Below are 26,366 nucleotides of genomic sequence, written 5' to 3' on the forward strand. Positions count from 1 at the left end.
CTAGGCAAGAGGGAAATTAAACATGGAAAAGACAATGACATTAAAAACACTAAAATCTTAACAGAACAAAAAGCTGGTAAGCATGATGCCGTTAACTAAAAAGTAGAACAAATATTTAACCAGTTTCAGATGGTACATGGTACATTTCCAAAGTAAAGTAGTGGAATACACTAAATACACGTTAATTCAGTTTGGACATCCAGTAAACAGTGTGAAGCTGAAGTCAGAACACATTCATTTGTTCTTGTGTGCATGCTCCCCTATTTAAGAGCCTCGCATTTGGCTGCATATTATTTACTGAAGCTCAAGGTCATATGAATTGGCACGAAATTGGCAAGGGAATTTCCACCGGCCCTTGATGTAGGTCAGTCAACCACCAAGTCCAATTCAGTAGTTGGAAATCGTCGCGCGATCACGGAAAGCGGTTTCATGTGGACGCGCCAACAGTGTTATTGCCATTACTTAGAATTCCTCATCGGGGTGACATAAACTACGCACTATAGCTTTAAATGTCAAATGAAAAGGGCCGAGGCGAGGAGGCAAGGCTCTGTTAGTGATGGTTGGAATGTGGCGTGAGGAGTGGATGCCAACAAAAATTACAATGTCTGACTGCAAACAGGTTTATAAAACAGATGGAGGTTATTATACTAAACCACTGAGTGCATAATGCTACTGTAATGGAACTGTTAAGTTACGTTGAGAATATCTTTTTACTTCAAAATGTATAGCCTATTTCCTGTTGAGACATCCATGTTGGATATTTGAATGAAAGTGAATAAAGGTCAAACCTTATGCTCCTCAAAGGCAGCGTGGTTGGGTTTTTAGAAAAGATTGCCGTCATAGTCAGATGGCTCTATGAGGTTTGTTCAAGTATTCAACACCACAGGGGATGGACTGGAGAGAGACAATGAGAGAAACTATTAATACTACGAATTAATCTGTCTCACTTAGACACTAGCGATCCTGTGACTTTTCCTCTTGCGCCACCAGCAGGTTGACATTTGTGGTGACAACTATGGGTTGGGTTGCCATTAAGAATTTACTAAACGTATTCAAGTTCCTCTTAGCATGAATTATAGTAACTTTGGTGATCCCGACATTTTATCTGGCATCATCGGGTAAACATTTCGATGTGCCCAATACTTTATTTTTGTCTAAATTAGAATGCTAACAAGCTAAACTAAGATGGTGAACATGGTAAACGTCATACCTGCTTAGCATCAGCCACATCAGCAATGTCATTATGAACATTTTGCTTAAGCCACTGCTGTGTCCGTTTATAGCCTTAGTCTTCTTTTGGGAAGTTATAAGATGTCATGGCAGAGGTGAAAACTGGGACATCTTTCCAATCAAACATTTTCTGCACACAGTGTGCAACAATTCATTCTTTGCAGACATATTTGTTTGGGAATCTACAGGATTCATTGTTGGGCTCCATCATATCCCCATGCATGCTTCTGATTGAGTGTTTTAACAAATATGTCAGAAGTTTAAACTTTCATGGCGACCTGATACCAGAGTGGTTAGGATGCATACCACATGCCTTGAGCAATGAGTCCACGGTTTGATTCCCGGCTGACCGAACAGTTTGCTGTATGCCATTCCCTTACTCTCTTTTCCCCACATGTTCAAATTATTCTTCATTTTACATGTTTTTTTTAAATAAGTTTTGCATTTCATGCCAACAAGCGGTTTACTTGGCCACAAAAAGTGCTGGTTGTTACAGAGATTGCTACCAAATGAGAGGTTTGTTTTTTAGATTTATCTAACCACCATGAATGTCGTTGTCAATGGAAAGCCAGTGGCCAGAAACATTAATGAAAATGTTCATGTTATCTGGATTCTGGCAAAACAGTTCTTATTTAATTACATTAAAATGTTTAACGTTAAGCTATAATGATATCATACACCCTGCTGATATTCCTTACATGTTACAACTCTGCAAACTCCTCTTGCACTTTCAGTTTGTACAAAACATATTAGCTTTAATTCTAACTAAACAAAAAGATAAGCTCAGAAAACCCCAATTTTAGCATTGTTACATTTGTTTGCGGTCTCACCGGCATAAACGGGTCCGGCACCAAATTACTGGTATAATTACAAACCTGTTAACGCCACATTAAGGAGTGATGAACCTTTTAAAGAAAACATTAGCGAGAACACTTAATAATAAATTAATTTAGTGCAAATATGACAGCTATATAAGCGATTTCAAACAGCTCACTGACTGAGGAGGCATAGGACTAAAACATCATGCAATAACACAGAAGTCAATGGTAGCACAGCTTTTAAAAAAAAAAAATATTCATGAGTCATGTTAAGAACTTGTCATGTTTATTTACCTTTTTGACAATAAATCCAACCAGACAACAGCTAAATTTTTCAAGTTGGGTTATCAAAAACAAAAAACAAGTGTAAAATAAACAATTATTTATTTTAAGAACAAAGAAATAGAACAAAACAATGGAGTGTTATTTTTACATATTGTGACAATCAGTTTTGATTCTTATTGGACTTGCTTTTTTAATCCCAACAATTTGTTTGAGGTGCAACAAATTCAGGTAAACTTCGAGGACTCTCCTGTGCAACCTGTCCTACCAACATTAGTTAAGAAGTGAGTGACACCAAGGTCAGAAGTGAGAGAATGTACACTATTGAATCTTGTTTAAGAATTCCCTATTAAAACTAGCATCAAATTCATTATCTAAATTCAAACTACTCTGACTGGAACACAGGCTGACACTGTAGCAAAAATACTTTTTTTGTAATGCCTCTTAAAAAGTGACCTATGGCTAAATGATGATGTTATGTCTCAACTGACATACATGATTTTGATCTAAATATTCTTTTAAAAACGGACTAACTAAAATAGCTTCCACAGGAATAATTACTCCATAGATGTAGCTTAAAATGATGAGTCATCCAGCTCCTTTTTACATGGTCCATTTTATAAAAGCTAGAATATTAAAACTAATATTTCACATTTTCAAATGAATCATTAAATCTTTTTAATCAATTAGTCTTCTTTGGGAGATCTATTTTACAATGCTAAAAATGAGTGTTAAGAGTGTAGACCAGAAGAGTAAGCTGTCATAACCAGTTATGGCAGTTAGTTCCCTCCAATAAAATTGGCCATAACACTTTTTAATACTCTAAAATGACTAAATAGTGTAATATTATCTGACAAAACTGTCAGTTGACATGAAACAAGGGGGAAATAGGGCTGTTACTCCATCCTAATGTTGGAATAATGATCAAACAGACAATTACTTTGCGAGCTCATTCAAAAGTCCATTTGCTACTGTGTAGCAAACACCACTGCTATTACAAATCAAATGGAATCAAATACATCCATTCAGTTCCAAGGAGAGCCACTTCTTCAGTCTATCAGATAAGTTAACCGAGTTCATTGACGGTGACTCACTCCTGCCTGATCAGCACATACAGTACAGGTCAAACTATGTGGTCTGTGTCTGCTTCACTTTAATTCTGTGGAAACAAAACAAACAAGTCTGTCAAGTATAAAAACACTTTAAAACAGAGAAAATAAATTTCAGTTTACTACACAGGTACACTCTTTGCAATTTATTCAGTATTTTTATGCAGTTTAATCTGTCCCAATCACAGTAAATCTCACCTCTTTTCTTACATGTGTCGCTGCTGATGACAACGGTGGAGAGGCCGGTGGACTAAATTAGAAGAGAAAAAACAAATAAATTACAAATCCATTCATGGCTCGTCAGCTCAACCACAAGACCAGACCACCTATGATCTGCCTTAAAGGGGAACTATGGTCAAAAATATTAGTAAACAGAAACAACAATATTCCAAATCCAAACATTTTCTGTTTCACAACTGTGAACACTACAATAGAATAAAACTAATTTTGGTATAAAAAAAACTCAGTCCTCAATGGTCTTTGGAGCAGCTCCAGACTTTATACTCGATGACATGCCAAGTTTGACACTTCTCTGGTTTCCAGCTTTAAGAGAGAGTAGCTCCTGTTCACAAATATTGATTGAACTTTCCTAGGCCATGGAAATAACATTGGAATTCTTAAAGAAGTATTTTACCGTTGGAAAGAGGGTCTTTTCATAAAACTGGGTTGTCTATGCAGTAGCAAAAATTGGTTGTGTGTTAAAAGTGTAACGGCTTATTTCCACCGGTTGCGGAACGGCTGCGGAACGGCGGCGGAGTCAATAGGTTTCCATTAAAGTCAATGTGTGTATTTTCAGTGAATGCGGAACGTCCCAGCTCCGGCGGTCCGCAGCCCTCCGGAGCAGATACACAGAGCTTCTATTTTTGCCGGATGCCGGAGAGCTCCGCAGCAATTCAGCATAATTCAGATTGTGCGGGACAGGAAGTCGAGCACAGAAACAAAATAAAACATCCGGTTAATTTTCAAAATAAAATACACCATGCTCACAGCGGATCATATTTCCATGCACTACACCTTGAAAACACAGCACAGAGTTGTTTCCCCTCAACTCCTCTAGATGGAAACAAACTGTTGTTGGTTTTGTGGTTCTATTCTACGTAAATTTGCGAGATCTCGTGGGTCCTCGTGACTTCAGCTGTCAGTCATGGCTGCAGCCGTTCCGCAACAAATCCGGACCTGGTGGGTATTGACGGATTGCAGAGCACGGAGCCGTTCCGCAGCCATTCCGCAACCGGTGGAAATTAGGAGTTACTTGGAGGTTTTTCTGCTGGCCTGCGAGTAGGCAGATCTGGACACTGGTATGATGAAAGGAAGTTTAACATGGTTTATTTACACATTATTATGATAGAAAGTTGGTTGAAAATCAGCAAAATATCCCTTAGGTGGTGTTCCCCTTTAAGGCCCATATAACTGTGTGATAACAGCGATCTTGCAGGTTCATTGCATTTCACACAAGATCAGTCTAATAAAGTATTAGGAAAGTGCGACTGCAAACAGGTCAAACTGTGCCTGGGTCACTGTAGCACTGTAATGTTAGTAGAAAGAAAACGTTATTCTGATTTAACTTATTTGGCTGTGAACCACCTGTAATGATCTTCAGAGGGCTAACAACTAATTGTTAGCTCTACATATATATCTACACAAAATTCATATTCTACAGCTGCGGGATATAATAATCACTAAAGTCACAATCTGTGCTTATTCTGTCCAAAGGCCAAACAAGACCTTTATACGTCAGCAGAGGCCACATGTTAATGCTAACTGTACGTCACACTGACAGAGGAGATTACAATAAAGAAAAAAGATTTGATAAAACTTCCACAAACTCTTCCAACTCAGGCATTTTTCATTTACAGGCTTGATGACTGCGTGTACAGAGAGGGCAGCAAGGACCTTAACTTGGACCATCCAAGAAAATAATAAAAGAGGAGACGTGTGTCCAAAGATCCTAACTTTAATCTCCTGTTGTGTTTTTATCAACTTTCATCTTCGGTCCTGTAAAAACATGCATGTCTGATTAGAAAGAAAAAGGAGAAACTGGAGCACAGACAAAACAAGTGGCTTTAACATACCTGCCAACGTGCCGGGAGGCATTCTCAAAAAACTTTGTTTTAGAGGCGACACTGCAGAAAAAGAAGAAAACCGACATGATGGTATTGTAAATAAACATATGATTAATCTTATAGCTGAGATTCTTCATTAAATCCTTTGTGATCATCAGTCAACACGTATTATTTGGTAGACTGCACTTTTTATACTCCACTCCCTAAATACTTATCTACGAAAGCCAAGAGCAGCCACTAATGTTACAGTTATACCTGTGCTTTTCCTGTTAGGACAATCAAGTCCAAATGTCCCAAGTTTAAGTTAAGTAGCTTGTTTTTCAAATATAACAAAGCTAACTATCTAAAAGGCCTTATCGTGACAAGATAGGGAGCCAATTATTCTATTACTCTAAGAAAACAACTGTTATTATAAGATAACAAGACACTTAACCATGTATCCTGAGTTTTTTGTTGATATATATAATGACCTTTTAAGTTGTTACGGTAAACGTGTTAACAGTTGCTTATTTATATTAGCAACATTAGCATTTATTATGAGTCGTGTTTTTGGCCACCTGGTGTATTTAAGTGAAATATTCACTCCTTTTTTACCTCTGTTTTTGGTCTCTACCACCTTCTGAGGGAAATATCTAATTATTTAGTTGCTTAATGCTAAACTATGTTCACCAGCTATTTGCTAACTTTTTCAGGTAGTGTACAGTAGGTTTTTAGAGCTTTTACCCTAGAAAACAGCTGCCTGCGGCGTCTGAAAATTATGTTGATAAGAGTGAAACAAAACAGTAAAGTTTAGGACTGTAAAACCCAAACAATGAGCTGAAAGATCCACAAATAAGCAGGGAAGAACTGCAGAATCAGACAGATAATTGTCTGTGGGTTCATCATTACAAGCGATCCCTTTCACTTACAAGTAGTCCATTGTTTACTCATCTTGGGATAAACAAATCTAAAAAGATTATCGTCACCTCGGCTGCTACTGGCAACATTTTCATTCTTTGATCAGACAGTTGGGATCATCAAAGCTACTAATGCTTTGAGGTTTGCTGATTCTAACACTCTGGAATTTGCATGTCTGGCACCATTCCCCAGTGCATTCCTTTTAGAAAGGTTGCTCTGATGTCAAAAATATAATATAATATATAATATTATTTTCCACTTTCACCGAGTTAAATCTCTTAATCAACTTCAGTCCTGATCATATATATGATATATTTATTTCTGTGTACTAAATGCAAGGGGGACTTTTTATTTTTTCAGTCTGGGATTTGTCAATGACCAGCAACAACACTGTTTTGACATTGCATCAAACACTGTAGTGCTAGCCTAGAAATCTAGACGCACCCTAGCGGCAGCAAATTTCATTTGCAGCCAGGGGGGTCTAGGCACTCCGTTGGCTTGCGAGCTGGAAAAACCAAACTCTGGTCAGACCAATCACATCGTGTATAGAGTCGGTAGGCGGGCTTATGGCTGCTGCTGCTGGGAACAGCAGTCTTCTGGAAGACTTGGAGTTAAGCTTTTCTTTGAGAAAAGAACGGCACTGAAATCATTCTTAAAAAAGGAAGATGTGTTCGGAGTTTTGCCGACCGGATACGGCAAAGTTTAATCTATCAACTAGCTTCGCTACCTTCTTCGTTGCTCTGCCTGGTTGTAGCGCTATCCTATTGCGTGCAGAGGGAATTTGAAAGACAACCGTTTATCCCGCCCCTCGGATTGAGCTCCATCAATAGTGAGTTCCCAGACCCAACATCTTGATGTGGGTCTGGCTTGTCAGGCTACTGCAGTGCTTCATAGCAGCAATAACCCTAGTGGAAACCAAGAAAAAAGCCCCATAGGGCAAACAGGAAAAAATGGCTCAATCTGGTGGAAAATGGTAAAAACTACAAATTTGAAGCTCTTGACTGAAAGCCTGATATAATGAAAACATGATTTTTTTTGCTGTAGGATTTTATTTTGTGGAATCAAAAATTGTGGTTTTTATGGATTTTAAATGGGAACATTATTGCCCTTAAGGGTCTGTTTGTCTGTATTTTGGCTACACAGTTTATTTTAGACATATCATAGGAGCGGAGGTTAAACAAAACATAAAAAACAAAAACTCACACCCTTGCTAAAATGTAGGCAATGTGCATTAACACAGCCCAAATGATCGTAAACTACTGAAAAATGTCCCTATAATGACACACAAGGGTTATTATTAAGATCTGTATCATTGGATATTTATTGGAACTCTTGACCAGTATCCCAAAAAAGTTGCAACAGACTTTTGGATGTCTGAAGAGCACTTACTAGGATGATGCTGAGCTCTCGCTGCTGGCTGCACTCGGGGTCTTCTGTGGAGCGGGGCTTCTGGAGGGAGGCTCAGGAGGCCTGACAGGGGGTCTACAAATGGCATGTTTCTCTGTGGGCCTCGTTCTGGTCAGAGCATCAGAATCTCCTGAAAGAAAAAGAACAAAAATAAACATTAAAGCAAAATTAAAGGTTGTGATGGGTCAAGAGGTAAGGAAACACATTTTGACATTCACTATAATATGGAGATGCTGAAAGTTGGAGTTTCTTGGGAAAATAACTCTCTAAGAACCCAACAATTCAGAAAAGACTTTATGTCTGCAAACAAGCTCTGAACAGCGACTGCTTCATCACTGACCATACAGTAAATGCTTGCATAACACTCATTTGATTTTCCGTTGATTACCAATTTCTTAGTAACACTGTTCATTTAAAATGAACAAGGTAAAAGACCGTTGTTATTAATAAAATCAAGCTGTTTGTTTAAAAATAAATAAAAGGGTGGAAAACCAATTACAGATAACTAACAGCAACTTTATAAAACAAGGATGCAGCAGCTAGACACGTTACAGCCCACGTCATAAAGCAACACAACACACTACTACTACAATAAAAATGATAATAAATACAAATCCAAAGGAGAAAAGACTTATTTTCAAGGACTGGATGTAGCCACATGACAAAAGGGTAAATGAGAGCTGAAAATCAAGAGCTGGCAGGCAATGTCTGACCTTTTCATGTCCTAACATATCTGACCAACACATCACGACTGTCTTCTACATTACACTATAGCCCTGTCTTCCCTATTTTTGAAAGCATACCTTCTCTGTTGGCTGGTGTGCCCTTAGGAGGTGGTCTTCTGCTCTGGAAGGATGGTACTCTGCTCACATAGACTCCAGACTCTCCATTTGCTGTTGAAGATGAATCTGGCTTTTGCCTTGTGTTGTCTATCTTGCCAGAGTCAGAGTCTGAGTGTCTGTCCTGACGGAAAGATGGTCTGGGCATCAATGCTAGTCTCGGAGGAGGTTCTCTTGGAACCAGTGGAGCACAGCTTAAAGGTTTTGTCCGCTGCAGGGGAACAGGGTTCGTTGAGACTTCCCCGTCCACAACAGAGCTGTTGTTCTGGCCATCTGTTGCAAAGAAACAACATCCCGATTAATGCAAGGTACTGACTACTTGGAGTTGACAACAGCTTAATACTGAAAAAAAGAATGGGATGTTGTTCTTCCTATTGGAGTACAGTAACTTCAGGCCTCAAATCAAATGCAAATCTTTTCCTGAAATCATGAAATAATTCTTCAATGTACAAGAAAAACAACATGCCAATCACAGGAAAAGTGTACTGAAGGTCACATAACAATACAATGTACAGTAAATGAATGTAAAAAAAAACATTCATTAAATCATTAAATTGGTAACACAAACGGTGCTAACCAACACAGGGAGTACAAATTGCAGGTGCTACAAATCTCTGTTCCACAGTGGATGAAGGGTGGAGACACACCCAGTTAACGAGGGGGTTCAAACAGACAGAAAATTTCACGATTTAGCCTTAGGCCTTTAAAAAAGTGAGATAAAAAAAATGTAGAGTAGACACGTTTATTTGTTGAAATAAATAAAGCACCAATTACCTCTCAACAATAAAGGATAGGACATAAAGACAGAGCATAAATAGATTTTGATTTCACATTCTTTGACAAACAAATGAAGGATTCCAAGTTTAGAATATTTCTTTGGAATGGTATTTGACACACACACACACACACACACACACACACACACACACACACACACACACACACACACACACACTACAGTAAACTAAAACAGCAATTAATTCAGCCCAGATAGGGTGGGATAATGATGAGGATGATGATAACAATCAAGCCAAAATAGGCTGGTAATTACTCTCTGTGTGGAAGTGGTCATGACCAAGAGCTTGATAAACACGAGGTGGCCGCTTGGAGATTGTGATGGGTTGCCGCTTTCTCGGGGTGATCCGCGGAGGAGGGACAGGTGGGGAAGTGCTGTCCTCTGGCATATAACTGAAGATCTGAAAAAAAGTTAGTAACACTTTGGTTTAGTGGCTAATATTACAGCCTGTAATGAAATGAATACAATGCCATACATGAGAAGGAGCAGAAAGAACAATGACAACAAAACTGAAAAAAGAAATTACTGAACAATCTTAACAAATGTACTCAGTACAAATACCAAATTAAACAATGGCAAACTAATGCTTCTGCTGCACAAAAATCACATTCAGAAGCATTACAGTTTTTAACATTTTGGGAAATACAAGAGTTACATGAGCAGATCAACACCACTCCCATAAACGAGAGTGGTATCAATCTTCTCATCTAACTCTCGACAAGGAAGCATATAAGCTCATTTCCTAACTAGTCCTTTAAGTGGTACAAAATGCTATCCCTTTGATGGCCTTTTACATTTTTGTGTCAGACCGGACGAAGGCTGCGTTCTCTGAGAACGTACCTTTTTGGAGTGCTCAATCAGAATCTCAACAACAATATTTTGGAACTTGATATCCAACATGGCCGCCACAGTCTCCTCCTTTGCTCTCATCAGTGTGGGTCCAAAGATAACAGCCATGTTTGAAGGGGTCATCCGGTTATCTTCACTGTGACTGCACACACTGTAAACATACATCAAGTTTGGTTGAATAAAATGTAACTAAACTGTTGGCAACACGGCAGTTACACATTTATCTCAGCTCATTTCAGAAAGAGAGCAAAAGGTCCTGTTGGAGCAGTAAAAACAGTAAATTACAACAATGTATGCTGGCACTTACTTGACCAAGTGTTTGATAAGCATCTCCAACATCTCCCGATTCTTCTCTGGTAGTTTGTAGGAAAGAGAATGAATCTCACTCAGTCGAAAGTCCAGATTATCTGACTCTGCGATACAAAGACAACACAAAATCACCTAATGGAGGGATTTAAAGAACGATCTGTAAAGCTAAATAAAAAATTGTATAATGTGTAATGTATGTATGTATGTATGTATGTATGTATGTATGTATGGAAATCACTGTTTTTCATATGCTTTAATTTATATAATGGCAGTATATTTTAAATTCAGGTTCACTGAAAATATTTGGGATGAATAACAGATATATATAAGCATGAAATGTTTAAACACAATATGGCATAGGGCACAGGCATACACTGCGATGGCATGAGACTAGTAAAAAAGTTTCCAAAACAAACTCAGGCCAATCTCAGAAATCTGTGTCACTTAAATGCAACATATCCTTAAAACCAAGAAAAGACTACTCTTAAGCAACAAGTGTACACAAACGGTGTTTTCCATGCACACATCATTTTAGAATTTGTCTAATCTTTGCAAAACGAGAGTATGTAGACTTTGGGTACTTTGAGTACTGAACGAATAAGCATGCATGTAGTGGAGGAATTGTTTTCCCCTATTGCATGCTAACAGGTGAGGACACGTTTTGGGCAAAAGTACATAATCAAGCTGCAACCTTCCTAATATCTGTTTAAGACATATTTTAGTGGTAGGTCTAGATCAGAGAAAAGAGTTTAATAAGGAGACCAATAAAAACGTGAAGACGCTAACAAAACTCCTTAATCTTAGTGCTGGATAATTTCTTAATAATATTACTTGCATAACTTACTTGCAGCGCACACAAGGTCTCTGTGTAGATTGTAGGTCATCAGAGGTTCAGACAAGCTCCTGCAGAGAGAGAGAGAGAGAGAGAGAGAGAGAGAGAGAGAGAGAGAGAGAGAGAGAGAGAGAGAGAGAGAGAGAGAGAGAGAGAGAGACACACACACACACACACACACACACACACACACACACACACACACACACACACACTCAGAATTAATCATTACAACAATGTCAGTAAAGAACAGCAGTAGACATGGAACTACACAGTGTTATTCAGTTATTCCACAAAACCAACTTTGTCTCCTACTCACATCTACTCACACACAACCATACCTCAGATAAAACTTCAGTGCACTTGTGATGGTTTTATCGTCCCAGTCGTTGCTGTGAAGATCTACATCTCCTGGGTTTGTAGGGTCTATAAAAGGAGCAAATCAAACCAAACAAGCAGAAAATATTTAATGACATTATGTTAAATTCCATGGAAACAACACTGTCAACCACCTGTGATTAGTACCTTAATTGTTCAAAGTAACTGGCTAGCTGTGACATGTGGTAGTCATAATTAAATAATCAGGAATTCACGAGACATACAGTGATCGCAAAAATGAATATATATTACAAAGTGTAAAAACACTGACATATTATTACTTTTTAAGTTGATGTAACTAGTTAGCAAACCGTTAGCTATTTATACACCCAGCAGATACAGAGCAACATTAGCATTCATTTGGAGTTGTGTGTGTGTGTGTGTGTGTGTGTGTGTGCGTGCGTGCGTGGCGTGTGCGTGTGTCCAACTGATGATTTTAAGTTCAATATTCACTCTCTTCTAGCTCATGTTTTTTGGTCTCTACCAACTACAAAATATTTGGCTCTTTAGCTTCTAAATGCTCCACTATGTTCACCAGCTAGCTAGTCGCTAACGTTGTTCGTCTGCTGGTTGTTGCTGAGCAGATAGTGTACAGCGGCGTTTTAGAGCTTTTTTAAATGAAAACAGCTGCCTGTTGTGGCCAAAACATGATGCTATGAGAGCGGCAAGAGTGAAAAAACAACATTGAATTTGAGGATCAGAAAATCAAAGCAATGCCTTAAAAGACTCTATAGAGTGAAGTTGAGCTGAAGAGAACAGCACAGTCGAGTGATAATTCTTTGTTGGTTTGCCAGTACAAGCGCCGCCTTTAATGCATAGTCATTTGATCCATCGTTTGTATACAAATCTAATTTATAGCCTTTTTAAGGCAGAACGCTTCAGAGCAGGAGCAGTGCTGATATTTCCTTGCCATTCATACAGACAAGCTTCACAAAGCGGCTGATTTCTGCTTTGTTTTACAAAGGAAGAAACACAGAATGGACAGATTTAAAACATGTTCACAGGCTTATATCCTTACCAAAGAAGGCATTTAAAAGCTTCTGCACTTGGATGTTGCTGCCAACTGTTCTGTACACTCCTTCTTGTGTTACTCCTGGAAAGAGGAGATGGGATTTAGGATAGAGTTGAGTTATTGGGCTTTTAAGTTTTAGCATGCATGGAGTTGCATGGGTTTTGTTAAAGAAATAAAAAAAGATGTGATGATTAAAATTCTGTACAATTTGAAATAGACTGTTATTTCAGATTACTAGTAAGTATTGTAATCAAGGACATTTATTCCCTGAGAGCAGCCTGCAGGCATGGAACATGTAACCTATGACTCAACTACGCCTCCTTCAGGGCAAGTTAGCAAACTAACAGAACTAAAGACAGCTGGGATAAACCTCTAATAGGACCCTTTACCTTTTGTTTCGATGTAGTTGATGCACTTTCGCACAAACTTGAATCCAATCTCATTCAGTTCCACTGTGGACGTAAAAAAAGATGAAAAAGGAGCAGATTCAAGCTCAAACAATGATTTTAAGACAAATCTAACTGTTAAAACATTAATACAGATGCACTCAATCGCATAACATCAACATCACAACGTAAGACTTTGAGGGTAATGATGACTGACTTACTTTCAGCTTGCTTGTGAATTGGGGAATGATAGATCTGAAATGAAAAAAAAAAAATTGTAAAAAAGGAAATTGAGTACTGTGAAACATAAGAAAGAACCTAGGACTGGGCTAGAGTCTTTCTGAAAACTGAAAATGAGAGAAACTTGATGAAACTTGATGATGGCAAGAGGACACAAAGCTGCTCCACTGAAACCAACTTCCTGGATACTTTGATAGCTTCCCGGATAGTTTATGGGACACAATTTTCCAGTTAAGTTTACTTTATAAGGGGATTCAAATTGCATGAAAATAATAATAATGGAAATGGAGAAAAGTGAGAAAAAAGGATGAGGGGACAGAATGTGTGTCTTGTTAACTGGTGGAAAACAGGAAAGATTTGTGAATCAAAAACGAAAAGAAATGAAAAGAATTCTTATTAAAACCAGTACGTGACTACAGGCATAGTCACCAGTAACTCACAGCCAGCGCATCCAACTCAAAGTAGTTCTTATATCAAAGCATTGTCTTTTTACTCCCCCAAAATAGGTGATTCTGTTTTCAGTTTGTTCACTCTGTGGCCCCTCTCATTAATTGCTGTCAGAGGTAAGGGCCAGCTACAGATCAGCTGGAGACAGCACAGCAGAGTCGTGTTCAAGGACTCTTCAGCAGAGACCAGTGCTTGTTGTCAATGGCGGTTTAAGTGTTCAATATCACTATCAGGCCATGGCATTGATTAATTCCTGAGAATAAAACAGCCGCTACTTCATTCTCGGCTTTGTTTTGGAAGACAATTTCTCAAAATCTTGAAATCGAACATGTTCCGTTTTGGTATTTTCACATGACAATGAGTTACTTTAATTAAAAATATAAGATCACATGGTAGCTATGCTTAAAAACTGACAAATCTGATTTATAGATGAAAACATAGTGTAGCTACCATCAGAGAAATTAACTACTGACAAAGTGAGTGAGTAAAAACTCAGCTCCTCCCTCTCCCTCCAATATTTGAATGATTGTTTAAATTTCAGTGGCTAAAAAGAAAATTGCTCTGTGTTAAGTGTCCTCTCGCTAAAGCGAGTTTGGAGAGGAACATTCAAGCATTTTTCTCTCTGTCCAACACTTTAATGCCAAATGCTTTGAACCTATTAGAAGTTCCAGTGGAAAGTGCACAAATGGGGCCTTAGAGTGATTTGTAAGTTAAGTATTGCATTTTTCATATGTCATCGACTGCATGGTTTGGAAATATGATACATTTTCCAAAAGAGAGACTTATGGACTGATGGACCAGTCGGCTGCCTGTAGAGACCGGCGTCAGCCTGCTTTTGCTTCCAGAGCTCCTGGGGATATTTATTATGGGCACAAAACCTCTAAAATGATGGCCAGTGTCCTTCCACTAGGGCTGCAAATCACCATTCATTAATATTATCACTTAAATCTGCAGATAAAATGGAGAGTTGTTTTATCACCCTCAGTGACATCATCAAATTACTTCTTTCTCTGACCAACAGTCTAAAAGCCTAAATATATTCAGTTAACTATCATATAGAACAAGGAACTGTAGCAAATCCTTATCTTTTCAGCTCTAGTGTCTACTGTATGTCAATAAGTGGGAACTGCTACTTTCTAGAGTAAAAAAGATTAACACTGTACATTAAATGTGCAAGAAAATCAGCATGTTTTAGAGCAAAGTTCAGGCTCAAGAGACTTACAATAAGACAGCAGAGAATGAGAACTTTTCAAAAGATGTGCAGAAACCTGTTAAAACACATAACAGTATGCATCGACATGCTGCACTAGGAGGCTAAAACAAAGTGTCCATATGACTGCACCTTATATTTCAGCTATTCAAAAGGCTAAAGTGCATTCAGAGTGTAATGAAGTCGACAGATTCGGTGTGGCAGAAGGAATTATTCAGAACAGAATACCACAAAGTTGATCCTTGTCCGAGACTCTGCAGACCTGGCGGAGGGTCTTTGCTTGACAATATTTGGGCAGAGTGGGTGGAAACCCTCTTAAGAAATGTGCATAATATACAGAAGTCATTGGGGAAGTTGCACAGGAAGAGGACACTGAAAAGTGTGTTTTCTGTTATTTTCACATCCTCTGACAGTGACGGTTCATTTGTTTTGTCCACATCTCACACGACATCCAGCATATCCAGTCTAAACCATAACCATTATGAAAAAGGTCTGACAAGAACTACAGAGAGCAACAACAAAAAACAATAACAAAATTAAAAGCCACACGCAAAAGAGGAATTAACAATGTCTTACATTTTGCTAGTAAGGCAATCTGGTATTTCACTGCCTCAAAACTGCTGAATACAGAGACCGACTGTGGGAGCAGCACGGTTTGTCAGAGCAAACTTTTTTTTTTACAGGAGATTTCCATTAAACACCTAAAAATGATTATAAGATCAAACCAACAAAAAAGTCACGGTGTGAATTCAGCCCTGCTGTACGGGGCTATTGAGACTACCCAGGTGCCATCATTTAGCTGCACACTGATAGCATTGTGTGTCTAACAAGCTTCATTGCATCTCACACATTTTTAATAGAGAAGCCATAATGAGATCACCCATGCCTAAATACTGCGCTGCATAACAAATGTCACATGTGAGCTGTCATGTTTCTTACATGATGGATTTGATAACAAAACATGATATTGTTTCCTTAAAAAAATACACATCATTTTAAACAGCACACTACTTAAAAAACAATGTAGTTTTCTCTAATTTGTTCCAGTTTCTCTCTCCATGACAATAATCTTGATCATTTTAACTTCTGCAAAAAAACAAGGTTGTGATTACAAATGTAACTACCTGCCAACATTTCAGGAGATTTGATTTTAAACAGGCTTGGATTGACTCTACAGATTGGAAATGGAAAGTTTGGGAGTTTTATGTGTTAGCACAATAGCCAGTAGCCATGTCTCCCCTTCGTAGCAGAGTCCATGTTGCATTGTAGATATTTTGGCAGTAAAGCCGTTTTCACAAAAATGATATCTCAGAGAAGAATAACCCAGACAGAGATGATATGAGGAATAAACTCACAGGCTCTTTTCCATCCATGGCCTCCATCCACAACTTCCTGTCTTCCTCCGAAAGAGCTTGGAAAGTGACGGGTGTGTTTCTATGGAAACAGTAAAAACAACAAAAAAATGCCATTAAAGAGGCAAAGGTTGCAATTAAAAATTTCAGTCACATGTATACTGCTACAGTATCCAACCACTTTCATTTTTATTTTTTTTAAACTCTATACAGATCTTACACATTTTTCAAGAAAAACACGGACAAGTGTGGTGACAACACCACCACAAGAAGAAGTCCTTGGAGTAACTGATTAAATCCCATGTGTTACTGATGGAGGACGCAAATGAAGATGAATAAGACAAGTGTGAAGAGATGATGAAAATCCATTGTTGCAATCTGTCTTCTGCAGAAGCAACACAACCTGGTGCCAATTTTTACAGCTTGTAGGCTACTGAATCAATTGTTAATGAAGACAACTGTTTTACGGGCTTAAAGCTGCCAACTATACAAATTAACTAACTACAAAAACATTAAAAACTCTTATAACAGAACTTTTCAATTGACAGTTAAATATATAACCCTGATATCTGTAGGAGCTACATTGGCATTGATGTTAGTGATATTCATGATTTTCCTTGTTTGTTTCGAAGCTCTTGCACGTCAGTACGCCTGAATGGGACACCTGAAGCAGCCAATCAAACACTCATGTATGCTGGTGTCGTGCAAACTGGGATGAAGACAATTCCAGCAAACAAAAGAGCCGGGATATCAAGAGCATAGGAATATACAGGCCCTATGTTAACTCTTTCTCGGGTGGTCAAAGGTCAGGGTGAAGTACTAGCATTTCAGGGTCATTCAGGCATCTTGAGTCAACAACATTATCTTCTACACTAGACAGCACTGCCACCTTCAGTTTATCAAACAGCCACCTCCTCATCGTGTTGTTCAGTTCACACACTGGCACAAATGAGTTGCTCAACATTCAAAGACACTTGCAAGCACTTAATGAATCGTTCCAGCAGCTCCTAAACCCTTTAAAAACACCTTTGCAAGTATTTTCATACATTTCAAAAAAGCTCAATATGACAGAGCAGCCTATGGCTCAAGTGTCTATTATGCATTTTGTACTGAATGGCCTGCTTATATAAACATGAGCTTGTTGTGTTCCTCCCCCTGACATCCCAGAGTTTGCCATCTGTTTCCAGCCCGTGCCCGTTGCTTAGGGATTATTTGGGCTACAGTCCATTTAGCCCTCACACTCTGTCCTTGTGAGCCACCTGTTCACCTCGCCGCCTGAACCTATTTATCCCACAAGGCTTTCGTGTTGCCTCATCTCACAGTAGAGTACAGATTTGTTTGCGCTAACCTCTCGCTAGTTTCCACGTCAAAGCAAAAGCGCTTGTCTATGGACTCTGTCTTCCGGCGGATGCAGGATTTCAGTGTCAGCTGCGTGGTGCCCTGCAGAGAGAGAGAGAGAGAGAGAGAGAGAGAGAGAGAGAGAAAAAGTCGGTATGTGTGATGGAGGCAATGACAGTAGAGCAAGCAGTCTGAGGGTATAATCTGGCTACAGATAGTGTTAATGTCTGTAGTAATAATTACATATTTCTTTTCAGTGAAGCACCTGTTTAGTTGTAGGCTTCTGTTCACAGGGCACCATGACCAGCTGTCTCCCCTCCTTGTGATACTTGCAATAATATTTGACCCATGACACACCCAAAGCCCCTGTTGGGACAAAAAATAAAGAAGAGGAGACAGAAAGAAGACAGGCCTTGTCAGAGGGAATTCCAGCAAGAGCATGTACACATCTTAATCTTCTATATAAACATCTAGTACACGTACACTTCTCCTGACAGTACAGATAACCTTCCATGGGCAGAAAACTGTGCATTTTACAGATCTGGGATGGGTGTTTCATTCTTTTCATCAGCTCCTCCATCTCCTCGCGAGTGCTTTCGTAGTGGTTCCTGGTCTGCAGGCAAAACCAGAGAGCACTTTAGAATCTTAAGAGCATTCACATTAAAAGGATGTTAAATCTCACTCATGGCATCATTTGTTGCCAGTAACACTACACTTACATTCTGCAAGCTGAGCTGCAGTTCTTGCTTGTAAGGCATGAAGTCCTGAGTCATCTCCACTGTCAGGTTGTTGAGCGTTAGAATGCTGTGAAGAAATGCCAGCACCTGTCCAAAGCATGAATGACATACTTAAAGCTACTTTCAGAACAAAAAAAAACGATCCGGCGATTTGCCGCAGGGAGAGTCACTTAACAAACGACCATTTGTGTGACGTCTTGTTGTGTTATTTAACCCCACCAATGTAGCAGGAGCAAACTTTATACTTCAAAATGACTGTTTTCCGTCCGATCGTTTACAGATCTCAACGTTTCCAACCGCACTTGAAGGCAGCTTTATTTCACAGGAGAGAGAGAAAGAAAAGAGACGAGGGAGACGTAGCGAGTGCTTTGTTGTTGCAGGGAACATTCAGCTATTACACAAACTCCCGGGCTGTTCTGTGTATCGTGTTTTATCCTCATAGTGTTTTAAAACTTTCTTTTGGCAGCGATAAATAATAATAATAAATTTATTTGTAAAGCGCTTTCAGGTCAAAGTGCTGTACAGAGCATAGAAAATACAGTTTAAAAACATTTCAAATAACTGAAACAAAAATAAACACACACTCGGACTCTCAGGAAAACATACAGAGAAATTAGGCCTCATACACAACAGTAAACAGATGGGTCTTTAGCTTTGCTTTAAAAGCCTCAACAGAACAGGCCTGCCTGATGTCCAGAGGTAAACTGTTCCACAATGTCGGTGCACCGAAAGAAAAAGCCCGTTCATCATTGTCTTCTTTTTAACCTTTGGGACACTCAGGGAGTGTGAATGAGGCCTAATACTGCTGTCAAGAAGAGTTAAAACAAAGAAACCGCTGCCATTAAGAATAGATGTGTGACCACTGGGATCTTCCACTTTTAATCATCTATCAAGTTCTCCTTCTAAAGTAAACAGTACCTCATACTTCCTAGATCTCCTGTTACGTGTGTGTAGCCACAAAGAGGAAGAGTGGGAGACCACAGGCAGCACTCACCGGCTCAACCACATCAAACTTCTTCCGGTCCTGCACCTGATGGATCTGGTACACATACTCCACTGACGATTCATAGAAGTTCACTCGCTCTCTGTCAAGGAGTTCATCGGCCTGTAGTAAAAAAATAAAATAAAATAAAAAAGAAAGTTTCAAACAGTGACCTTTTTGTCGCTTAGTTCTACATTTCACAACACAGCTGATCAGTGTTAATTTCGTTGACGAAGACTGTGACGAAAAATATTCGTCAACTAACCTTTTTCACGGACGAAAACTAAATAAAAAGTCATATATGATGACGAAGACTGTGACGAAATATAACAAACACTTTATTCAACAAATACAAATGAGACGAAAATGTTAGGGAAGCACGAATGGAGAAGAGATCCAATCAGAACCGCTCTTTTTTGTGGGACAAGTTGGGAAGAAATCCAATCAGAGCGAATCTTTGAGGGTAGGTTGATTTATGCAGAAGCAGCGGAGCCATTTTAAAAAGCCGCGGCAAATGCAGGCGCAACAGCTAAACAAACGCAGCAGCAGTTACACAGGAGGACGAGTTGGCAGAACTTTGCACAGTTTCGAGGACGTTTTCACAACAGTAAGGTTGTTTACCTTATACTTAGTTGTGTTTAGTTGCACGGTCTTAGTTACACAGCTCTGGCTGATTTCAATTGACTTCGCTCATTAGCAACAAGCTAACGTTTTGCAGTGCACCCGGTCCGAGGGCAATGACATGTCTTATGAACAACAGAAATGTCAGAGCTAGGTCTAGGACGGACCGTTAAATCTGTGTCTGTATTGCATATTCAAACCTTAAAGTGCCCATATTATGAAAAAAACACTTTTTCTGGGATTTGGGGTGTTCTTTTGTGTCTCTGGTGCTTCCACACACATACAAAGTTTGAAAAACATCCATCCATGCCGTTTATAGTGAGATACAGTTTCTGAATGTGTCCTGCCTTCAGTCTCCAGGTGAGCTGTTCAAAATCGGCACAGCTTGTGACGTCACAAGCCGAAACGAGCTGGCTAACCGCAACCATTAGCTCATAGCGTTAGCATGCTAACACTAACACTAATGCTAACGCTAGCATGCTACCTCGTTCTCAATAGCAAAGCACTGCTACAACACACACAAGTTCACCATAATCTACAAAAGAACTACTTACATGTGCGCCCTCATTTAGAAGTCTCCCAGCTAATCCTGCCTTGTAACTGACCGAAGTTGTAAAAACAGCCTTTTTTTACCGTCTATGGAGCTAGCTAGCTGACATGATCTACATCTGAGCTACTGCGCATGTGCGAGTGCAATCAAAGATAGTACAGAAGAAGAAGAAGAAGAAAAGAGGTCTCACTTTGTAGCTAAAACAGAGACCAGATGAAAAGAGGATCTGCAGCAGTGAGAGAGAGCGGTGCAGTAACAAAAATATGGTGTTTTTTGGAAATTAAACCATGTAAACCTATTCTGGTACAACCTTAAAATACAATTATGAACCTGAAAATGTGCATAATATGGGTGCTTTAATACCATTCCATAACAGACTGATGGATACTTCCAATGACCAAAAATTCTGGAGAAACATTTAGTCAACTAAATCCACTGTAGATTTAGTCGACTAAAATCTGCTAATATTTGGTCTACTAAAACTAGACTAAGACTAAAAGACTTAAGACTAGACTAAGACTAAAACTCTTATGATATTTAGTCGACTAAAACTAGACTAAGACTAAAAGATTTCAGATGACAAAAATAAGACTAAAACTAAATGGTGTGTTATTCAAAAGACTAAGACTAAATCAGAATTTGCTGTCAAAATTAACACTGCAGCTGATGGACTCGTTGTACTTGTTGTACTTCACCTCTTGAAGTTGGCTCTCTTTCTTCTTGGCAGAAAGGTTCAGGTGTTTCTCTACCTGGGAGTGATATTTTTCACTTTCTTTCTCAAACTTCTTCTTCTTTTCCTGCAGGACAGATGTGGTCATTGTGAAAATGAAAGATTAAATGAACTGTTTGTGTCATTGTTTTATCTGGCACAGCTTGGCTGAAAAACAAATGGTCATTAGACAATTTCATCTCTCATTCAAATACATTGAAAAATGAGCTGCTCTCAGAAACATACTAGCAAGATTTTTATTTTTAGTAGATTTTATCCGCCAATAGTGGATTTTTCAGGCTAATACCATTTTTTTTTTAGCGCTTAAAACATTTAAAATGTTGGCCAATAGGAGCAATCGCGGAAGTGGATCGTCAAGAATATAGACTAGTTAAACTAAAGCTAAACTAGATACCTAAAATATTGATAAATGGTTGAAATAGTAACTAATAGAATAGAAACTGACAAATGATAAAAAAAATAAATAAAAAAATAGCTGAAAGTAATGAAGAAATGGTGAAACATCAGCTTCTGCCCTCCAAGTGGTAGTATTATGAATGCAAAGTTGACCAAACCAACCTAAAAGGTAGTTCATTAATGTCCAGTTTAAAATCAATTCAAATGATCATATCTGAAAGAGGTACTTGAGATCATCTGATAGGGCTGTGGTTTCAGATAAAAAAAGGTTGTGGACATCTAGTTCACCTCGAATCTAGTAGATTTCACTTTCACGGTTGTTTTCTTCTTCTTAGAACATTGTTCACCCGTGTGTACTTTCTCATTGTAAAGGACATGATACCTTTTTCTCTTATAGAGAAAAGCCAGATTCTCTTAACCAGTACATTATTTTGTTGAAATGAAAAATGATTGTTTTTAAAAAGGGGCCAAAATACACATACTTCTGTATAATCTTCAGTGTTTTGTTGCATTGTTAGATAGGTCGTACATTAAAACATTGTTTTTGAATATATGTTTTTTTAATATGAATTCATTTTCCAAGTCATGTAGGACCTGCATATTTCAATTCTACTTGCGGGTTAAATAATCATCAACATAGCATAAAAAATTACGTAAAGCGTCTGGCTATTAATTACACTGACTGGGGGAAAACACTCTTTTGATCAAACAAACAAACAGAAAAGAAAATGTCCTTCTACCAAGGTAATATCCCACAGAGTTTCCTGATAACTTTAAATGCAAAATAAAACACTGGTGAAGGAGCACACAGGGCGTCTCCTTAGAAACACATGAGGTGTTCTCAACTACAAAACTGCTTTCAATAAAAGGTCTTCTTCAGTCAAAGAGGAAGAAGAGACTTATTGTTCTGAAACAGGTGCATGTTACACACATACATTCATAAATAGATTTGGGGAAGTAGCTTATAACAACTGATTTGGTCTGTGTAAGTACATCAGGAAGTCATATATTGCATTATGATTTGACTCTCAATGCATAGCAACAGCACTGCTTCCAGCCTCCAGGACTGACAGCTTACAGAGCAGAGGAATCAGTAATAACACTCACTTTTGTAACTCCTATTTGCTCCTTTCTGAACTTCTCCAACGGCTTGATGAGCAGATCAGAGGCGTTCTGAACCTGGACAGGCAAACATGGAGCAGGCGTTACTGCGGTGCAATTCTACATGCACAAACACACACACACATACTGTATTGACATAGGTAGGACACACTCTTAAATGTATTCTACACTCTATAACTTGGGTCTGTGGGGCACAAAAGTGTTGAAAGGAGTTTAAATATCTCAAGTGTGAGCGTTGAAATGTATTTTTAAGCACAATTTACCGGATGACCTGCATTTTTAAAATTAGATCTGTATCGAGAAAAGCCAGTCTAACAGGAACTGCTGCTCCTACTGGCATGACAGGTTTTCTGAAGTGTTCGCAGATTAAACAAATAAGATTAGTTTGTGCCTGAGTAAGGAAAGATGTGGAAAAACGTGTGTGTAATAACAATATAAATTATAAAAATAAAGCAAATGGATTAAAATACAACCCCAGAGCACCAGAGAATAAAATATTCAGTATTTACAGTATAAGAAAGTGTGTGAAATAACAGCATCAGACGTGACAAAAACAGTATGACAGTGTACCAACATGCAGGCAATATTAAAACCGAAAGGGGAACTGACAATATTCTTCTCAACAAGCTAAGCAGCACATTTTCACACAAAGCACCTAGGTGTGTGTATGTGTCTTGTGATAGCAACTTTCAATTAACGGAGGCAGACGGAATATCGACTACACAAAAAAAGGTGTTGATTTTGCATCATAACAAACAGGAAGTTAGCCATTGGTAACAGAATGGGCCAAAGCTTTCCAAATGGTCTGATCTTTAGTGCAGCATATGTTAATGTGGTTTCTAATATCTAATGAGGGTTCAGAGGATACAGAGTCAGCTTGGAGGAAGTTGATAACCCACCAGCATCATCCTGTCATGCTCTACTTCCTGCAGGAGTCCGGCAAACTCCTGGAACGACTGAGCTGGGGGTGAAAACACAAAGAATGAAGACTTTGCACATTCTTATCTTAAGTGTCTGACGCAGGAAACACTATTGAAAAGATACGTGCATTAGAATAGGCTTTATGATGATAATATTTCCAGCTATTTTTGATACACTTTTGTCATTAGGCTATGAGGCAGAAGTTTTTCCAAACCAATTTGTTTCCTGATTCCTCACATTCAAATTGTGAGGAATTGCCAAGTGGCTGCCAAAAAAGTTCTCTCAAGTTAGAAAGTCAATTCCTCATCATAACTTTAATAGTCAAACAAATAAACTGGGTAAAGGAGCGTGTCAGCATATCTTACCAATGTTAATCTCATCATCTGTCAGGGAGTCACCGATGAAGTCGAACTGGAACACGCTGAGAGTCTGGGAAAGCTTCTGTACTGCCAAAGAATAGCCTATAAAAAAACAACATTTAGTCCTATTAAAACAATTGAATGGAGTTCCAAATGTTCCAAATACGATATACCATTATTTATCCTTTAAATTCAACCTAACTCTTGTCAAACTTAAGTGCAGTCCAGGATTATTGAAACTGCGTTTTTCTTTTTTCTAAAAAAGTACTAAAGTATGGAAGACATCCTCGGCAGGGTCCATCAGCACAACAGCAGCAAGTATGCGGTCTATGCAATAGATTATCCCTGCTTTGTCTGGTTTTTATTATCAAAACAAAACAGTCTGTCAGATGAACACTGTAGGGCTTTTTGCTTGAGGAACTTGGCTAACATGCCTTGAATCATATTCTAAATCCCTCCTTAAATCCTTCTTTTTGTATTGGAACCGTTTACAACTTTCCATCATTTCACGTTTTTTCCATCAACAAATTGTGTGCTCTGTTTAATTTGTTTATTTTAGCATTCTTGCTTTAATAGGGCCTTTTTTAATAAGACTTGTATTGTAAACAAAGTGCAAGGGAGAACACGCATATTTTACAACACTTACAGCTGGAGTTCATGGAGTTTAAAGTGAAAAAGTTCTACAGTAGCAGTGAGTAGTGATCATTAGGTCTTGAGATGTGACTTTTATGACTTATCTCTTGGTGCAGTTTACCCCAACAACGAGCACTCATGACTGGCTATTCTGTGGACTGAATATACAGCAGGACCCTCACCACTCTGCAGCACTGCTACAGCACCTACAATGACAGTTTCTGTTTTCGAGGTGAAAAGCTGATCACTGGTGATTTGGACAGCGGAGTGGTAAATTGGCAAGTGAAAAAAATAAAAAAAAATAAACAGTGTTCGCCCTCATGGGTGCCACAATGACCCAAATATACACATCTACTGCTATCACTGGCTGTGGTCCATACTACTGTACCAGTGGTCCCATTCTACAGCAGATATGGTAGACAACATGACACAGAGAGGAGAGGTAAGCAACGCAGAAAGACAGCGGTTGTTTGGAAACAAATAGAGCCAGTCATCCTGCACATCTGCACCAGATATTTGCCTTTCAATTTAAAGCAGGCTGTTTGGTCCTCTCCCATGGGAGCACTAGCACCTCCCTGAATGAGTCTCTCACACCCACACTGATCCTGTAGGCCCTTAAAAAAGGCCCCACTGATGCTGCTGCTGATCCTCTGTCAAGCGTCATCACACCACTACAGTCACATGCAATGTGCAAATAAACTGTTATTGATTTAAAAACAAGAGATCAGATTTAAGCATACTTACCTCTGATTGCAGTTATTACACTGTTGCCATCTTTTATCAACTCTTTAAGAAATTTGCTTGTCCTCTCCAGCTCCAATTCATAACATTTGAGAGTCACTCTGAAGTCCGGACTGTCCAGATAGCAATCACTAAACTCCAGAGGAGGATGCCCCATCTTCTGGACAACTGGGTTTTAGACAATAGAAACACTGAATTTGTCCTCGTGAGCCACGCAGCCTACGCTCGTCTACCGCACACTAGTCATTGCTGCTTCGTTGAAGTGACTCCACACACATCTGTTTATAGGAGCAGAAACCATGGTGTCCGTGGGAGCCTGCGGCAGCCGCTGGTCAAGTATGAACAGCACTAAACAGCGATGAAGCACAGTGTTGGTTCACTTCCCTCTTTTCCTCGTCTGACGCGCTGTTTAAGCTGCAATTTGGTTGTATCCTGGTCCTCTTTACCACTTTTTCCTTGTTGCGGTGTCGTGATTAGAAGAGCGGCTAGAATCCATTTGGACGCATCCCATTCCGAAATATTTCACACTTCCATTAAACCTCCTTCCATCCTTTACCTTGGTTTGAAATCAATTTTACTTTTTTAAGGTAGCAGTACGCTATTACCACTTAATACGTGTCAGTTAATATATATATATATTTTTTTAAACAGATATATCACACACGTTCTAAAATCCCACAGTTTAACAAAGAGCCCAACACAAAGCTGAATGGGACGTAACCAACTGGCGCTGGACTCTCTAAAAACTTCCCCTTTTCCACACCCAGGAGGTTCTTAAAG

General features: G+C 38.9%; 1 protein-coding gene across 2 annotated transcripts; it reads right to left on the reverse strand.

The window, feature by feature from the left end:
• Nucleotides 1-2,312: 2,312 nt before the first annotated feature.
• Nucleotides 2,313-26,288, reverse strand: ophn1 (oligophrenin 1). 2 transcript variants are annotated; one of them, XM_078265706.1, is made up of 24 exons: nucleotides 25,590-26,288; nucleotides 24,219-24,314; nucleotides 23,832-23,893; nucleotides 22,918-22,989; nucleotides 21,380-21,481; nucleotides 19,526-19,636; nucleotides 18,514-18,618; nucleotides 18,278-18,407; nucleotides 18,060-18,160; nucleotides 17,805-17,896; nucleotides 16,460-16,538; nucleotides 13,429-13,462; nucleotides 13,211-13,273; nucleotides 12,828-12,902; nucleotides 11,773-11,857; nucleotides 11,444-11,502; nucleotides 10,598-10,703; nucleotides 10,282-10,441; nucleotides 9,697-9,841; nucleotides 8,610-8,918; nucleotides 7,789-7,936; nucleotides 5,512-5,562; nucleotides 3,650-3,689; nucleotides 2,313-3,489 (listed from the first exon to the last, which is right to left on the reverse strand). In XM_078265706.1, exons 1-24 carry the CDS (start codon nucleotides 25,741-25,743, stop codon nucleotides 3,484-3,486), a joined length of 2,385 nt encoding a protein of 794 aa, XP_078121832.1. In that variant the 5' UTR covers nucleotides 25,744-26,288; the 3' UTR covers nucleotides 2,313-3,483. The 2 variants fall into 2 exon arrangements, with proteins under 2 accessions (XP_078121832.1, XP_078121831.1); XM_078265705.1 differs by having other exon boundaries at nucleotides 3,638-3,689; nucleotides 25,590-26,287.
• Between the last annotated feature and the right edge of the window lie 78 nt (nucleotides 26,289-26,366).

The sequence above is a fragment of the Sander vitreus genome, chromosome 13, assembly GCF_031162955.1.
Source record: "Sander vitreus isolate 19-12246 chromosome 13, sanVit1, whole genome shotgun sequence".
In the NCBI taxonomy this organism is placed as follows: Eukaryota; Metazoa; Chordata; class Actinopteri; order Perciformes; family Percidae; genus Sander; species Sander vitreus.

Bases quoted from the DNA above. Each gene is read 5' to 3' on its own strand.
- ophn1 (XM_078265705.1), bottom strand. From the start codon at position 25,743: ATGGGGCATCCTCCTCTGGAGTTTAGTGATTGCTATCTGGACAGTCCG. The intron at 23,894-24,218 runs GTAAGATATGCT...TTTCACCCCCAG, and splicing joins AGATGATGAGATTAACATTG to CTCAGTCGTTCCAGGAGTTT. The intron at 3,690-5,511 runs GTATGTTAAAGC...CTTCTAATTTAG, and splicing joins GCCTCCCGGCACGTTGGCAG to TCCACCGGCCTCTCCACCGT.